The sequence below is a fragment of the Spinacia oleracea genome, chromosome 4 (genome assembly GCF_020520425.1).
Source record: "Spinacia oleracea cultivar Varoflay chromosome 4, BTI_SOV_V1, whole genome shotgun sequence".
Lineage (NCBI taxonomy): Eukaryota > Viridiplantae > Streptophyta > Magnoliopsida > Caryophyllales > Amaranthaceae > Spinacia > Spinacia oleracea.
In genome coordinates, this window is record NC_079490.1 from 170,837,452 (window position 1) to 170,853,577 (window position 16,126).

At 35.1% G+C, this 16,126-nt stretch overlaps 1 protein-coding gene across 2 annotated transcripts; it reads right to left on the reverse strand.

Annotated features, from left to right (window-relative positions):
* Positions 1 to 265: 265 nt before the first annotated feature.
* Positions 266 to 14,071, reverse strand: LOC110787857 (protein ANTI-SILENCING 1). 2 transcript variants are annotated; one of them, XM_056842850.1, is made up of 14 exons: positions 13,739 to 14,071; positions 13,609 to 13,681; positions 12,293 to 12,683; positions 11,484 to 11,649; positions 7,266 to 7,352; positions 7,066 to 7,152; positions 6,928 to 6,980; positions 5,524 to 5,616; positions 3,625 to 3,700; positions 3,456 to 3,546; positions 2,366 to 2,465; positions 2,157 to 2,282; positions 785 to 1,116; positions 266 to 659 (listed from the first exon to the last, which is right to left on the reverse strand). In XM_056842850.1, exons 3-13 carry the CDS (start codon positions 12,632 to 12,634, stop codon positions 793 to 795), a joined length of 1,545 nt encoding a protein of 514 aa, XP_056698828.1. In that variant the 5' UTR covers positions 12,635 to 12,683; positions 13,609 to 13,681; positions 13,739 to 14,071; the 3' UTR covers positions 266 to 659; positions 785 to 792. The 2 variants fall into 2 exon arrangements, with proteins under 2 accessions (XP_056698828.1, XP_056698827.1); XM_056842849.1 differs by lacking the exon at positions 13,609 to 13,681 and having other exon boundaries at positions 13,687 to 14,070.
* Between the last annotated feature and the right edge of the window lie 2,055 nt (positions 14,072 to 16,126).

The following is a 16,126-nucleotide window of genomic DNA, read 5'->3' on the forward strand; positions in this document are numbered from 1 at the left end:
TATAAATTCAGTTTCTAGCTAGATGTGTTAATGTACTTTTATGATGAAAATTTCAAGCATGGTGATTGGTGATGTTGAATACTTGGATGCTCATTCAATTGCGAATTTGGTAAGAAAGTACGTCAATTGACAAAAGTAATTCTTGTGACTAAAAAATATAGTACAAAGGTAATTCTTGTTTTTCCATCAAACAATAACAAAGTTTACCAATACAACCCAAACCATGAAAATAAAAGTTGAAGAAAAGAACACTTCACAAAGCACACACACCACGTCACAAAAAATAAAATAAAATAAAAAATTCACATAAAAAGTTACGCAATCAGCAATATCCGTCGTAATTTCTTCATTTCACAATTACATACACTTATATACATTATTTTATCATATCCACCAACCCACACGAAAGATCGGGATCTTCACAACATTTGTAACTGCCAGGATAACATTCATGATTTGCTTGGTCTACACTCTACACATGTCAAATTTTCTAGTTTGCATTGTAGGTGAAACAGCAATACAAATGTAATTTAACCATATTTTAATATATTCACTTATCTTATTAGACTATATTCACCTACATAATTACATTTGTGTGGGTATTAAAGGGTACTCCAATTGCTTCTTTCTGTACACGAAACACTCTTTGACTGTCAAACCTAAAACAAAATTGCAAAACAAAGTATTTGAGCAGATCTGATAGTAATTGTTCAACATAATAATAGCTGTTTGATCATAATGGCTACATTAATATTTGATTAACACAGGATGCTTAGTTGCTTACCATAATAATCAAAACAAAGCCGGATGTGATGCACTCTGAGGCCTCTCAACTGGAGATTCAGATGCATAAGTTACTTCTGTTGTTCTATTAAGTTCATCTGATTGACTGTTCTTCATCAGGTTCAGACAGTGTGAAAACTCTTTTGCTTGTTCCTGAGTTGATGGCAATGATGTTCTATTAAGTTCAACTGATTGACGGTTCTTCACCGGGCTCAGACAGTGTGGAAACTGTTTCGCTTGTTCCTGAGATGGCATTCCTGTTGTATGAAGTTCATTTGATTGATGATTCTTCTTCATCTGGTTCAGATAGGGTAAAAACTCTTTCGCTTGTTCCTGCCTCGATGACAAAGATCACACTTTAAGTAAAAAATCGAGGGGAAATAAATAAAGAAAAAATGAGGACGAAAAAAAAAGAAAGAAAATTTATGGGCTCATTCACCTCATTTTCACTTACTTTTTCTGAATTTATCTTATCTGAACTTATTAGAACTTATCAAAACTTATTTTAGTTATAAATTGTACTTGGTCAAACCCTTATTGTTCCTGAACTGAACTTAACTGAACTTATTTTTCATGAAATAAGTGGAAATAAAGTGAACAAAATAGAGCCTTACCACCGCACTTCAAAACAGATCCTCGCAACTCACAAAGTCACATTTTACGAGGGAAACAGCAGGTGGGACAGAGGGAAGGGCTTTGGTGGTTAGCGGGATAAATACAGGGAAGATATTTGTACCCAACTATTGGTCATGGAATGGGTATGAAATAAGAGCTACTACTCACTACCCACCCGCCCCGTTCCATACCCATCTTCTCCATCTCGTTCCTGTTCCTGTTACCCCATAACATGCCACACCACTTTATCTTATACTCCATAACTAAGAATATATTCAATTTTCCCAGAAGATACTGCACCAACTTTATAGTTTACTCCATATATTTTACTTTTCTTCAAAGCATCATACTCTGTAGTTTATAATCTTACAGCATATTTTCCTTTTGTGATTGACAATGTCATGCTACAAATTACACAGTGAAAATGTTGTGGAACATGCAAAGTAGCATAATAGCTTATTGGTTGAAGAAAACATGGAAAGTGTAGCTTGTAGGTATGGGCTTGAATTGATATAATTGGCATTGGCTATGTTACTCAAACTTGGCTAGAAGTTTCAGACACGGGTACATGGCAGATACAGCCACAACATGAGAAATTTGCATGATTTAGGTATAAAGTGAATATCCAACTACCATACCCGATTACCCATGTCTTAGTTTCAAGCATCCAACATCGGGACTTGAGGTGAGATGAAGAGTTAGAGTAACATAAGGTATTTGATATGACAAAAAAGAAGATACATTAGCAAAAGTTTCACCTTATACAAAGCTTCCCACCACAAATCAGCTTTTTTTTGAAGCATGCGCCACTGCATTGCCATCTCATGTTCAATTGTATTTGCCTGGGTGCAGTGCGAAGTAAACGCAGCCCTTCTCTTTATGACCTAAAAATAACACAAATTATTCATAAATATGGAGCAAATCAAAGGTGTGATGCAGGTAGAATTAGAATGGTAGAGAAGATTACCATGCTAGATCTGCACTTCAGCTTATCCATGACGAAATGGCCGGGAAAATTCCAGGTTATACCAGGTTCATTTAGAGCGATTTTGCAAGCAACGAGTGACCTGGATAAAAATAGTCATATAGTTAACAAAATTTTGCATGCTAAATCCAAGACAATTCCATGAGAACCAATAAGTCGCTAACACAAACACTATCTTTAAACAAATCTTCTTGTGTTGAGGATTTATAATGGATGATAGAGTTGGTTTTCAGAGAAAAAAATCGTCTAAGGGTGAGTTATATTCACCTGATTCACTTTTCACTTATGAATTTGAACTAAACTGAACTTATCATTACTTATTCCGGTTGTTAATTGTATTTGGGTAGCACCTTATTTATCCTAAACTTATCTTCTCTGGACTTATTTGAACTTAACAAGGCCTAATTCTACTTAAAGAAGATTTCAAGCTATCATTAACTACCTCTTAATTGACTTAAATAAACGTCATTCACCTCTTTATTGATGTAGCAAGGGATGTCAAGGAGAAGACTACATAGGATTTTTACATAGGTGAGTTTGTGAAAATAGCACTCTTGCTTGGGCTCACAGTTTCTAATTTTCTACCATGGAACTCAGGATACCTTCCCATATTTTTTTAATCCTTTCTCTCCGCAAGAGTTTGATGTTCAATTGTTATCCAAATGAGCACATTTTTCAAAATAAGCATGTATGTTGCTCGTCTCTCAGACGAAACATTTTTCAAAATATTGTTCACTTGGTTTTCATATATATATTTTTACGCATAGCACACCCGGTTCACCGGAGCTTAGCACCGACTACATCCAGACCCGACCCATGTCGCACACCTTGCTTATGGTGGGTGAGTCTCCAACAAGAGTTTCTGCATACGGCGAGGCTCGAACCCGAGAGCTCCCTTAAGCGGCATCAAGTTGCTTACCACTTGAGCCAACTCTATGTTGGTCACTTGGTTTTCATATAAGTTGAATGAGCAACGGGTGTATCATAACCAAAGTTCACTCAAATGTACAATAGACATATTGCACTTACGGTTGTTTCTTTTCCACAAAATTACAAGTATGTGAAAAGATACCTTCCTTCTCCGACTACAAGGCATTTTTCTTTTAACATACAAATGACGCAGTCTGCATCATCCTTCGATTCAAATATAACCAATGCTTGTCCTGTATAGAAATTATTGCTTCAGTTATTATTCACGAATTTCATGCTTGGTAAAAAATATCCTAGTTCAAGAAGCGTACCTAATACATCAGAAGAACGTATGCGTGGTATGATCTTTGCATCAGCCTTTACCTTAAAAGCCACTGAAATTATTTCCTGAGCAATGATCAGTGTGAATTACTCAGGGACACAGAGAATACTGATTAGCCATATTATTGGCAATTTGGCTTTATCGCCAAACAAATACTTTATATATCTTGAGAAACCATACTCTTCAGTCCTCAATTACATACACTGAATGGAAACTGGATTTAATTCAATACTTTTGGGGGTTTTTTTTTGGTTTTTTCCTCGTTAGGATTACAACAACGAAACGGGGGATTTAGCGCAAAATACACCTCTTCCCCTAGTGTTAGAGGTGGTATAATCATGCACCTTTCACGAGAAACGGAAGCATATACCCCAAGTTCTGTCATTAAGTTCGCCACTTGAATGAATAGTAAGAAAAAGGTGACACACTTGAAAGGGAAAGAGTGCGAGGGCAAGAAGACAAAGATCCATCATACATCAGAAGTATAAGATAAATTGAAGATCTTAGTCCCACCTTTCAAAAAAGATAAGAACCCCTCTCCCTCCTCCATTCTTGGTTGTGGGAGCTATTCCCGTGGTCTCCGTTTATCCTTCATATCTAACGACCGACGTGGGTCCCCCTCCCCCCCAAACAACCTCACAGGGTTGTGAGCCCCCGAGGCTCCGAAGCATGTAAATTACCAAATTTAAAAAGACAAATACGAGAGAAAATGGACAATCCCACATTCTCACTGGATCCACAGTCTTTCTGTTTTCAGTTTTTGCTTTTCTCTCAATCGCTCTCGTCTCACTCAACCTAAAAAATGAGAGAGGACATGCATGATCTAAAAGACTAAATCTAAATCTAGAAGAAGAGAGACTCTACAGTCTACAGTGCCCCTTTGAATCTCATACATTTTTATCCTTACACACGCAATTTTGTTAAGTACAGTTTCTTAACCTCCTGCCAATTTCTTAGATTTACATCATGTAAGTTACACGCATACATGAAACAGGATTTCTACCACCTTGACTTTTGATATACATATAACCTACTAGTTCATGACATTGATATTAACTGAAGGAGATGACTAGAAGTCAGGCCATAACATGTTACAGGACCTAATGAGGTTGATATTGTACCCTTATATTCTACTCCCTCCGTCCCTTACTGTTTCCCCATAGGAAAAACGTACTTTATTAAGGCTTGGGCTAAATTTTGCAAGGATATGATCATATGAGGCATCTTTCTCTTTTTCACTTTTATTAGTGTATGCAACTGAGGTAAATGGTGACATACTATATAAGGAAATGACGCGAACTTTAAGGGACAGATCAAAATAGAATATGGGGCAAATAAATAGGGACGGAGGGAGTATATATTACAAAAGACAAGCTAGATCATGACTAAAAGCGCCATTCTTTATTTATTGCATCATTTGGGTTACACACTTATAAATGCACAATTTTGATCATTAACATCTATAATTCACGATAAGTTAAAATCATAAAAAGTTGCTATCTTAAAATTATATAACGAGATAAATCCTAACAAGATTCTACATGACTATATTTTCGCTTATGTATCACAATATCGTCATGTGGGAGTGTGTGAATATTGAATAGTGATGCAATTATTGAAGAATAAATAGAGGACATGGCACTCCTATAATCCTATTGTAGTAAAGACTAAAGACCTTAGCACCAAAGAAGAGACACAAACAACAGTCACACCTACTCACACACTATATATCCTAACGCAAGGGGAAAATAGGTGCCCTAGCATGAGAAAATATTCAATGCGTGAGTATAGAATAGAATGGAATGTATATGCAGACACAGAAGCACAAGAATATAAATTTCACGAGAAGAAAAAAAAAACCATGCAAGAATCAAATCGTATACATTACCTGTACATCTGATGCGGCATGTGTTGGATCCAAGTTAACTAAGTGGACAAGAGTTCCACTCTCATGAGCATCCTTTACTCTATCTTCCCATGGCTGCAAAAACCGTGTCAAAAGAAATTCTCAAAAGCATCATTACATTTTTAAGACTCAAATATTTACAATTAGGACCGACACAAAAATATTTTGACAACATGGTCATTTCTATTTGAAACAATTGAAAGTTGGTAACTCCATAACTAAATACTCGAGAAATATTATAACCAGCTTAAACTAAGACATCGACAAATATAATTGACCATTTTGTTGAAATACTGATTGATAACCAAACAACCACTTATCACCTAAGACTTTGTGCAAATGTGATGTACACAACTTGTGAAGTACTCCATTGTTCTTTTCTTTTAACATTCTACTTTTATTTTACTCTCTCTTAACTTCCCAGTGATTACCTTTTTTCTAATGAAAAGCGAAGAGTAACCAAGAGTTTGAAGCAGAGGAAGTAACTAACCAAAAAATCCTAAGCTACATCTCTATACCACCACTGCCTATTTTATAATTCCTTTCTTTTATTCTATTTTTATTTACTCTCTCCTGGTGATTACCTTGGTTCTAAATGAAACACGAAGAGTAACCGTTACTTCAAAGCCGGGGAAGTAACTAACCAAAGAATTCTAAGCTACTACCCAAATATACCCTGCCTACTGAAGACATAACTCCTGCTCCACGAAGCTTGCAACATCGAGGAATCTAACCTATAACTCGCAAGCACTCTTTCAGCCCATTCAACTCATCTTCACTACATTACCAAAGGCTCCAAAAATCCAACAAGCAAGACTAAAAGAGGAAACTCATCTGATGACAAAGCCTTCTAGTTTTTATTTTTTAAGAGTATAATTAGGTAGCAAAAAAGAAACTTTTGTATGAAAAGTTGATCCCTAAGCACCACATCAAGGTCTCATTGAATGAGAACATCCTTCATTTTGCACCAAAAGGTACAACCCCACATGTGCACTTGAATGATCAGGACAAAATGAACGATGGTATGGAGCAGAACTTTTATTCTTCGATTGAGTCTTGGGAAAGAGGGCATAAATTGTAACAGACTGCAACTCAAGAACCTAGCAGTAAGCAATTTTACTTAATACTCGATCGAGCATTACATTCATCTACCTCTAATCAGTCAGTGAGCAAGTTCCAAGAATCATTTCTAGTCCAAGCAGCCTCAAAATAATGTCAGTAAGAGAGAAAATAAGAATTAGATTGTAGCAACCCATTTTCCATCTCAATTATCGAAAAGATTCACTGCCCAACAAGGCAACAAATAGTCACAAGTGATCCCTCAAGAGTCCATAAAGGAAGCATGATTTTACATGATCAATACTAATGTTATGCACCAGAACTTACCAACGCGGAGAACCATCTTCTGGTATCCTGAGATGGTGAGAGTGAACCTGTCTCTGAAATAAAACCAAACACGAAAAATCAGATACTATGTTGTCAACAACCATCAATGAAGAAAATAAAGTTGCCTGCAAGTAGTACCTGCCACTGCTAGAATTTTCCTCTTCTTTGAAGGTTGAACTTCTGCCTCGGTAGGCTTTTCTGCAGTAAGTGTAGGTTTTTCTTCAACTGATGCATAGCACAGCAATCATGAGGTAAATGAAAGTTAAAACAAACAACTATTTACCAAAGAATACATTTATAAGGGCAAAGAATAAAATATATTAGTCTTTTCAAACAACCTTTCAATCGTGCACCAGTACCGAGGCCATCCCTGCATTCTACACTTGCTTTGACCTTACCTTGATTCCAATTGAACAAGTTTTCAACTGCAGATAAGTAAAGATTCAAAAGAAAATTATTATTTTAGACCTAAATTCAGAAAGTATATAATCAAACATGAAAATTTATCACAAATAGTGCTAAAAGTTCTTAGTATCAAGAAGACAGATTAACCAAATGAATTAGATTAGAGATTGGTGTCGGATACTCTGATCAAAGATTTGCTAACCCAAAAGTTACTATGTCACAGGTTGGATTTAGCTGATTCTTTGCTCAAAACAACAGTAGATCCCTCCAATTATAAGAGGTCTAGATCAGTATAACTTCTTTTTCTCATTTTACTTTATATAGTACTATAAGAAACAAATATAGTAAATACTTAAATTCAATACACAGAAGTTACGCCTATGATAAAGAAAAATATTAGGTGTACGGTGTACACTAAGAGCATATGCTGTAAATTAGTGTGGCAATAATCCAACGGAAGGGACCAGTTCACTCAGAGCCATCATCATGAGTTGGTTACTTTGGGTTCAGTCACACACACGGGTCAATTCATTTCTCAACAATAGTAGGCAAAAATTACATGTCCTTTAACTAGGGGAATACAGATCACATGTCTAGAGTCAGATTAGAAGTTTTTGTGAGTGCAAGGGAAAACTTAGTTGTTGGTAGCCTTGTAATTGGATTGCAAGTGAAAGATGTTAGGAACAAATGAGACTCTTCCTACATATCCTACAGTCCTATTTTTAGTGCTTTCTGGCCTCCTTAAGGTATGATTAACCATTACACTACTAGGCTACTAAGACTCTAGTTTAAAGTTTAAACTACCTTCAAAGAAATCGATAGATAGAATATGTAGATAAGAACTCCGTAAATCTTTTCCAAAATATCTTGTATGGCTAGTTGAAGAAACTCCCAATGGTCCTTGAAAACAACATTCTTTTAAGATAAGTCGGGTAGATAACATTAGGCCAGCAGAGGGTTTGTGCTCGTCCTGCCCAAAAGCACTCTTACGGAGCTATGAAAAATTTACAAAAGCTGGTCAAAACAGTATGTTTAACTTTACATTTGGAATCCTCTGGACCAGGAAAAACCCTAAGTAGACAAATGGCACAAATGGAACGGAACACTAACAACTAGAAACAAAATACATTCTGGTCCGTATGTGCTACTTATCAGATATGAACTTGAGTAGCTAGCTGCAATTCTACCAAAAAAAACTTTTTTAGAATCAGTCAAATCTGCAAATGAAATCTAGTCGTGCTATCTAATAATACAATTCAGCTAACTTCCTTATAAGGCCTACTCTTAGTTTTAAAAAGCGTGCCCGACTACCCGGGCACGCCTAGGAGCAGGCACCTACAAAAGGCGTGCGCCCATGCACCTTTTCTCAGGCTCAAGGTACATTGCCTTATGATATAAGTCTCCAGTTGCTGACATGTTGCAATTTTTTTTTTTTAAGTCAAAACCACTTGACTTTAATGACTCCTCAACAGTCAGAATTTACTATAATGACAAGAGGAGAGAGAAAACCCCAAATTATTTACCACTTTTCTCCCTTTTTCATAAGGGGGCTTCAAGCTCACCTTCAATAGCTATGTAACAGACGAATTCCAGAAAATAAGAGAGAAGAGAATGAGAGAGAAAGATTAGAGAGAATTCAGAAATAGAGAGAAGTTGTTGTATTTTATTAATGATCCAAATACAATGTACTAGTTTGCATAATATAGCTGACTCCTAACAACTTGGACAGCGAACAAACTTTTCTAACAACTCTCCTATTTTAAAGGGATATTTATTTTAACAGTTGGCAACTAACTTTCCCGCCCAAAACTGTTACTTAACTAACTTGATCATCTAATCAGCTAGACTTGATCACTTGATTAATCTCCCATGTCACTTCTTTTCTTTTGTCTTTAAGTCATACAGAAACAAGTCATGTGATTGTAAACCCCTCCTTTTAAAATTTTAAAGCACTCCCTCCGTTCTTGAATGTTAGTCCTCTTTCCGTATTGAGTTGCTTTTATTTGTTAGTCTCTTCTGGAATCTTTCCTTATTGTCTAATATTTATCCCCATTATACCCTTATAAATATCTAAAATACTCACTTGTTTTACTCCCAAATAACCTTCATCCCCATTATACCCCTTAATTATTTCTCTCTCCTACCCAAATGGGTTATATTTTTATTAAGATTCATGTGACAAGTGTACTTAAATTGGATTGTCTTAGATTCCAAAAGGGACTAACATTCAATAACGGATGGAGTAACTGTTTTATTTAAGGTGTGAACCACTTCTTTTGAGAATCCCAAATAAAGAGTCTGTGACTAAAGTCATGTGAACCTTCTAGGCTTCTCCAGTCCTCTTGCTCTTCTTTCCTCAAAAAGGCTTTTAATTTTACTATAATTATTATCTTACCTCTTTGTGACAACAAATAATACTATTCTGTTTTTGTCTTGCAGAAAATAAATACCACAAAAAATAGCACGCCTTGCCTACAAAGGCGTGTGCCTTTGCCTTAGCGCCTAGGATCCGGGGACTTTTGCGCCTTTACGCCTCGCGCCTTTTTAAACTAGGGGCCTAATTAATTACATTTTAAGTCTTTTCCAATACAAAATTTCGCACTAGGTAACTTCTTTACTCTCTTTGATTTGCTACTTTCTTGGTTTCCAAATGTTTTTTTCTTTTTTCTTTTTTTTTTTTAAGTGGAGTTTCGACAAGAAATGGTGTAATCCATAATATCCATTCCTACTGAATATTTAACTATTGCATTGTCATTTAATGCTGCCAGTATTCATTGGTATTTTAATCACAATAGCAATGATATTTTTAGTAAATAAATAGATGAGTATAAAAAATAAAAAAGGTAAATTAACTAATTAAGTGGGTCTTTTTTTTTGTAGTAACTAATTAAGTGGTTCTATAAAGAGAAGAATAATGTAGTTTCAATTCAGATCTTAGAGTCCGCTTGGCCTTGAAAAGTATCTAAAATCTTCTGTCTACTATTTAGAAGCATTCTTGTGAAATCAAGTTCTAAAAAAATCTTGAAGTGTTTGTCCACCCAATTTAAGAAGCACTTTGTCATTTTTAGTCCCATTTTTCACCCTCAAATTTTCCTTTATCCATACAAACTTTCTGTTCTTTAGACCAAATTAAACAAAATAGTTTCATTCTACTAAGTAGGACTATGTCACAACTACACACTACCTCATAGAATACATGTGTTGACATCGGTAAAGTGGTCTTAAAAAAATTTCAAGCATACCCCTTTGGAATTACATACCCATTCTGATTTTTCATTTTCTTTGCAGAAGAATATCATGTTTTAGGATCTAATTCCGTACTGGATGTAGTATCACATTTGGTGCAGATCAATATAAGTATGACGGGGTTCCATCCTAAAACCAATTGGTGATAGGTGGAGTAGCCCACCAATCTTATATGTTAGTCAATCTCTCTCTATTTCTCCAATGTGGGATAACTAATCTCATACTCACATGTGGATTATATCCTTAACACTAAACAATTTACTTTTCTTATTCCTTGTCATCGGACATTTCAAACGCCAATGCATTGCTATTTACATATTAGAGGGAAAACCCCTTACCTTAATAATAATAGGTAAACAACTTCACATGCAAATCCATCCCAAGTTCCCAACCATGACAAGTATGACTACCCCCTGATGTTATTCTAGCATCACTTTCAATATACATAAACTTAGGCTGGTTAACATATCAGGTCGAATCGGAGTCAAGATGATAATAAACGGGTTAGCATGTCGTGTCAAGTTTTCCTAATTCTACCTAAAATATTAAGTTTTTCTCATCAAGAAAGTTTCACTTTGACGTCAAATTACCATGATAAAAAGAAAGCTTAAGAAGGCCTCTACAATTTTATGAAGCCATGTAAGCAAACTAAACATATTACTGAAAGTTTTCTACAGTAAATGTAATAAACCACACACGCAAAACAAAGTCTGAATCTTATGTACCACTTTGCCAATTAATCCTGCTGGTTGTAATTAATATAATTTTTAGATATGAAATTAAATTGGTTGACTAACTACAAATATCAACCAATAAACAAGAGTGGTACACGAGTGGTACAAAATCGTGTGATAGTGGAATTCACACCAACTTTTTATCTTGTATACAATACAGCTCAAACTAACCTTTTATCTTGTCAATCATATCAGGAAACTTTTCTGATATTCTTAGTTCTCCAACATCAAAGATATGGGAAATACGGTAGTTAGCCTTTGCCAAATCTGATTCTAGCCAATGGTTCCTTCTATCCTTTGCGGTGCATACAACATTGCATTTTCCAATAATAGCTTCCTGGAACGAAAAGGGGAGAAATAAGGAACTTCTCATCAACTCTTGAACATTTCTACCATGTAACAACATAAACTCCAAATATAACACTTTGTATTCCATATATGCATAAAGGTAATCTTCACTGAATTTTCCTAGGCCAAAAGAGAAGAAAAACATCACTCTCGACAAAGTTTCACCAAATTTTGATCCACCGAGTCCATATTTTAGATAGCTAGATCTATACGAGGCTGAGTAATACAGACATCATTTTCTTACAGCAACTGATAGCTTCATGGCCTTCATCCAACCATAGGGTTCTAAGTATAGAATGAGTTTCTATTCTCTTTCCCTATTGATCTACTTGCATATGTACTGTTAAAACATCAACATAAACTTTCGAAGCGAAAGAAAATTTCACTTATGAACAACAGTAACATAAGAAATGTTGAATAGATGTATCAAGCAGATTGGAGTGTGGTAAGGCCTCAGAGCATAATTACCTAATTTTGTTCAATCGGTATCTATTCAATGGACATAGAAAGATCATACATTGGACATGTGAATCAATCACGATTACTCCCAACATTACAATAAACTCGTCAACTTGCAAGTTGCAAGGCAAGGGGAAAACGTGACAAAGTGAACAAAAAGATAGGAGAATTACCAGAGGAATAACGTTGGAAACTCCTACGCCCCCACCAGAAGCCAGAAATAGCTCATTCCAGGATACCCTGTAATCTCTCAAGAAATTACATATATCTGATGGACGGAAGAACCATACGACTTTCCCCCTCTTTGTTCCCTTTTTTGACTCCCATAGCTTTACAAGTTTACCAATATCTGTATCTTTTGCACCATCACGATACGTGTATATACTGTCATAAAGCGAGTATTCGACACCTTTATAGGTAAAGGACTTGTAAGCCTTAAGGCCTGAACCATCTATTACAGGAACACTGTTTCCCCATTTGAAGTCTTCGTGGCTTTCCTCCACATGTTGTGACATAGCTTCGCAATGCTTAGCAACTTATAGAAACCACTGACCTAAGTGAAACCTGATAAGGAAAGAATGCCTATTACATACTCCAAAAAATAAAGCAACATCCACACTAGAAGAAAAAAAACTTGAGCAAATTACAGCATTGGAAACAATATCACATTGCCATTGAAGCTAAGTCTATCTATCATAAACGAAATAGATCACTCTGCAAAATATGACATAAGCTTCACTCATAAATCTATTTCACTGCTTCTACTTCCCTAAGTTGCAACGAGTACTATTATAAGCGAAAACTTGTCACACCAACTACTACATCCGTCCATCCGTTAGCTAGTTTAAATTACACAATCAACATGACAATTAATTCAGGACAAAGAGAGTACTAAACGCGCTTACTTAAACAAAAATACTAGTTAGGGTAAAATAGATCAACCCTACACTAGTCTCATTTCTTCTAACTTCTATTAAACCTTCTTCCTTCCCACCATTAAACCCTTGTGAGAAGAAAAAACTGCAAATTCTACAGCCCTACTCAAAAAATACTAGATAGGGTAAAATTGATCAACCCTACACAAGTCTTTCCGACCATTAAACCCAATTATGAGAAAAGACTGCAAATTCAACAGTCCGACTCTTTTGGACTTTAAATCACAGCATATCAGAGATAACTTGGAGAAGATGAAAAGCCAAATTTCACAAAATTCCTCGCCAGAGCTCGTGAACACACAAAAAACCCAGCAAAATTCTTCATATATTATACAAAACGAAGTGAAAAAAACTATGAAATTCGAACTAAAATTGTCATCTGGAACATCTATAGTAAATAAATAAAAAAATTAAAATTAAAAAACAGAGGTAAAACCCTGATTCAAACAACATAGAGTAATACTAAAGTGACCCACTACAAATTTCCCTAAATAAACATTGATCAAACTCAAAAAAACCCCGAAAATGAGAAAAATTGAAGCATTAAAACATACCCACTAAAAAATTGATACTGAAAACAAAAACAAACACCATACAAGTTCATAAAAAATGAATGAAAGTAGTAGCATTACCTCAAGAACAAGAATGTGGTAACCCAGATGAGGAGAGAGAAAGCAGAGAAGAAAAGAGGCGTTCTATAACGCGGAAATTGGGTTTAAATTTTGATTGCCAAAAATGGCAAAAGAAAAAGTTGACAGAGTGCTGAAGAGTGAGCTAAAAATGGGAAAAATGGAGTTTTTTGTTTTTCTTTTGTGTGAAATTATAATGAAGAAAATGGAAATTAAGGGAAATTTATTATTCGTGGAGAAGATGGAAATGATTGTGGAAGTTGTGTGGGTGTTTCAGCAGGAATTGTGCGCGCAAATGTTAACAACGGACGCTACCACTACCATGGTCACTGGCCACGAACTAACTCAGTCATGAATATTCAATATTGACTATTACTCTCTCTCCTCACATGCATCTTACCCATTAAGTAAAATTTTACAAGTAAATTTTAATGAAATTTCTACAAATATTTGGGTTTTCCATAGTTACTTATAAAAAGAGTTTTTAGTCTTGGGCGATGATCCGGACTATAGTACATGAACACCTGGGTGGCTGGGTTCTATTCCTTTGACTCTCAAAATTTTATGGTTTTTGGGTCGGGTTGATTCGTGCGGGGTTTCAGGCTCGATAAAATACTCCATCTTCGCTTAAAAAAAGAACAATAATAGATTATTTTTTGTTAATCTTTCTTTAGTACTCGTATATTTTTTTTGTGCAAATGAGCCACAAGGGCGGGGATGAGAATCGATCTCATGATCACCTGGAACCGGAATGTAAGCTCTAATCAACTAAGTTATCCATCACTCTCTAGTGCTCGTATATCTTAGTTTGTTACTATATGTTACTTAATGTTCTATCTACTTTATGTTTCAAGGTGTTTTGTTTACAAGCTTGTACGGAGTTTTTTTAAAAAAAATGTTAGATTAATTCATTAATAAAAATCCAGACCACATCTACAATGGAAATCGAATGACAAATAACTTCTTTTTTTTTTGACGGGAAACAAATACATAACTTATTGAACCAGAAAGACATATTTTTGCATCAAAAGTACGATCGTTGAGACGATCATGCATTGTGGACATCTCTAGCACATATCGCTAGAATATAAAGCCTTCTTAGAGAAACGGTCTAATAATTTGTTGTAGTCGTGAGGATGATCTTTATCTGATACATCTAAGTCAATTTAAAAAATTGATAACTGATGCAATCTCGCAAAATGCTTTATCAACGAACCAAAGTCATAACGATACTCCGCTAAAACTACACTAAACTTAATTTTGACTACTCCCTTCGTATTTTCTTAGGAGTCACGTGTTTCACAAGTATTAACAAAGTATATAGTTGAATTTTATATAAATATACATGATGCAAGTACGATAGTAAGAAATATAAAAAAACAAGTGGGGCGTAAAAGTTACCAAAAATTGAATTATTTATGATTTAAATGGGCTCATAGGAATGTCAAAATAATAAACAATTGGAGAGTGTGGGTAAAAGTTATCAAAAATGAAATTTTGACACCTAAAAAATACGGACAAAAATTGTAAGACTCCTAACAAAATACGGAGTTAGTATAATATTAAAATTATTAACTGAACCTTTTTTGCATGTACTTCTTCTATTTATCTGTTGGTCTATCCCAGGGATAGTCCGATAGAGGAATCACAGACAAACGTACACCTTTCCTTTGTAAAATAAAATATGAATCCAAACTAAAATAAGAAAAACAAAACAAAATCAGATTTTATTGTGAGTTAAATACTTCCTCTGTTCTTTTTTAAATGATAGAATAATTTAGGCACGTTTGCCAATGCATGATTTCAAACGTTAATATCTCTAATTATGGATAAGAAAAAAATTATAAAAAGTTGATATTTAAAAAATATTTATTGAGGCGAATCTAATAAGACCCCACACGACTATATTTTTTCTTAAATATAAATTACAAATGAAGTCAAATGAGCTTATTGTAAATAGTGTCATAAATCCAATTATGTCATGTAAATAAGAACGGAGGAAGTACTTCAAAAGAAATCCTAGCAATTGCTAGTAGTAGCCTAGTACGGAGTAGGTGACATTAACTTCTGCAGGACATCTTCCTTTTCAGTTTTCATTACGCGAAACAGGAAAGCTTGTACGTACTCCGTATTCTACAGTAGTTGATCAGACGTATCAAATTTTGTTCCAAACTTTTTACTGCCTCGTCATATTGTGCCAAAAATCTTTCTCTTTTTGTATCGGATTACAAAGTTCTAACAGTTTGCAGAGAGATTGTTACTTGGTACACAATTACGCCAATTTACGCCAATTTGCTAGGTGCCTAGGTATAATCGGTTGACACTTGACACTTGACACTATACATTATGAGTTACATTCAACCTATTTTAAGGGCATCTTGCTCCTTAACCAAGGTCTTGGGTTCGAGTCTTGGGAATGGAAAAAATCTCAACTGGGAGGGAT